The following is a 2107-nucleotide window of genomic DNA, read 5'->3' as shown; positions in this document are numbered from 1 at the left end:
GAAACTGTCCAACTTGAGGGAGCCAGGCAGGCCCTGAGTGCAGCCCATGGGCATGGAGGGGTAGGGGCTTCTGTAGAGGGCTGTTCTTGGTTAGGACAAGTTGGAGTCAGTCAGGGACTATGGAAAAGAGAGAAGGACCAGCGTGTGCAAAGGCAAAGGGGCCTGAGGGACCAATGGAGCTCGGAAGGTATGTACAGTGGGACCGGGGCCTTGGGGGAGGGCTGGGGACCAGGCATTGGGAGGGGCTGTCGCTCATTCAGAAGGAACCCCAAGACTGGGCGTGAGTCTCCTCACTCTGCCTGTGCTAACCTCCTCCTCCACCCACCCCAGGCCAGATTGTGGACACAGTGGTGCAGGAGCAGAGCCCCTCCATTCTGCTGGAGCTGGGGGCCTACTGCGGTTACTCGGCCATACGGATGGCCCGCCTGATGCCACCCAGTGCTCGCCTGCTCACCATCGAGATCAATCCCGCCTACGCCGCCATCACTCAGCAGATGGTGGACTTCGCAGGCCTGCAGGACAAGGTGCAGCACCTTCCCTGATGACAGATATAGACACTGAGGCTCCAGTGGGAGGGTGGGAGGGAGGGCCCAGGGCATGCTCCATGTAGTTCAAGGCCACATGCACCGTGCTGTAGCCAGGCCCACAGTACCTCCTGGGCCAGATTTCACAGCAGCTCTGTGAGGGCGGTCTTGCTGCCCTTTTTCACAGAGCAGGAAATTCCCAAGGCTGTCCCCAGAACCCCAAAGAAGCTGTCGATGGACGCTCGCCTGGGAGTCCAGGCAGGGTAGTCTCTGACCCCCATGGGCATAGGCACTGATGGGGAGCACTGTTCCAGGTAACCATTGTCGTCGGAGCATCCCAGGACATCATCCCTCAGCTGAAAAAGAAATACGATGTGGATACACTAGACATGGTCTTCCTTGACCACTGGAAGGACCGGTACCTGCCAGACACACTCCTCCTAGAGGTGAGTTGCACAGCTGCCTGTCTGGGATGGGCTGGCTGCTGCTGCCGTGGCTGCCCTGTTGATGGGCCTCAGGCTCTCTGAAGAGTCAGGGGCCCTGGGGGCCACAGGTGGCTCATGTTGCCCTGCCTGTGCCAGGGTGGCAGGGTGGGGTGAACCCATGGACCAGATGGTTTGATCTGAAAGGGCACAGGCAGAGGAGGCAGAACAGAAGCAGCCAGACAGCCGTGCCAGCTGTCCCAGCTGTACGGCTGGTGCTGGCTGGGGAAATCAGCATCAATCCTGCACTTCTTCCTCCCGAGTCTCGTTGTTGTACATCCTCCTGTGCTCCCGTCCCCCAATCCCAGCCCCAAACTGTGCCAGCCCTCAGTGCCAATTGCTCAATCGGCACCACGTGGTGACCAGTGGGGCAGCCTTGTCCCCAGGAGGGTGGAGCTTGGGGTCTTTAGTGAGCTGACGTGTGGAACTTAATACTGATAACTATTGCCTTGTCCCTTCTGGGTGGTCAAGGGGACACTTAGCAGCTCCTTTGCTGTCACAGAGCGCTTGGGACGCTTGGTCCTGCCCCGGCATCTCAGCTTACATTGTCCATCCCGTGCTCATCCACTTCACCTCCCCCATGGGCCAGACACTGCCCAGTGCAAGGGGGCCTTGAGCACAGAGAGCGTGGCCGCTGGAGCCTTGTCTGGAGGCCAGGCAGCACCTCGAACCCAGTGGTTCTGGTGTGAGTGGAGGGCCAGGTGCCTGGACACGGTGGGAAGGAAACAGCACTGGCCTGGCGGGCATGAAAGGGCACGAGGGCACGAATGTTCTCGGAGGGGACAGATTTGGGGCAGTGAACAGGGGCTGTGTGTGGAGGGCCTCAAATGCCACGTAGGCAGGGTCACAGGGCTCTAGCACGTGAGGAAGGAGTCAGACCTGTCTTCAGGAAAGATCCCTGTTGGGCGTGTGGAGAGTGGGAAGGGATGGCTGTGGGAAGGGTGCCCGGAGCTTCTGGGAGGCGCCAAGCACTGGGAGTGGACAGGGAGGGGATCTGGAGACGAGAAGTTGGACCAGTCACCTGCTTTGGCTGAGACAAGAGGTCAGTGGTGGAATTACGAGGAGACCCATAGGCCAGGAATGGGGCAGCTGTGGAGTATG

General features: G+C 59.9%; 1 protein-coding gene across 1 annotated transcript; it reads left to right on the top strand.

Moving 5' to 3' along the window:
- The first annotated feature begins 309 nt into the window (after nucleotides 1–309).
- Nucleotides 310–1066, top strand: COMT (catechol-O-methyltransferase). Its single transcript, XM_006925304.3, has 2 exons — nucleotides 310–524; nucleotides 839–1066. The coding sequence occupies exons 1-2, from the start codon at nucleotides 417–419 to the stop codon at nucleotides 1049–1051; spliced, it is 321 nt and encodes a 106-aa protein (XP_006925366.2). The 5' UTR covers nucleotides 310–416; the 3' UTR covers nucleotides 1052–1066.
- Nucleotides 1067–2107: the final 1041 nt, after the last annotated feature.

Source organism: Pteropus alecto, unplaced genomic scaffold, assembly GCF_000325575.1.
Source record: "Pteropus alecto unplaced genomic scaffold, ASM32557v1 C18900626, whole genome shotgun sequence".
Classification (NCBI taxonomy): domain Eukaryota; kingdom Metazoa; phylum Chordata; class Mammalia; order Chiroptera; family Pteropodidae; genus Pteropus; species Pteropus alecto.
The sequence above is the reverse complement of the archived record's forward strand: the minus strand, read 5'-3'. Positions and strand labels throughout refer to the sequence as shown.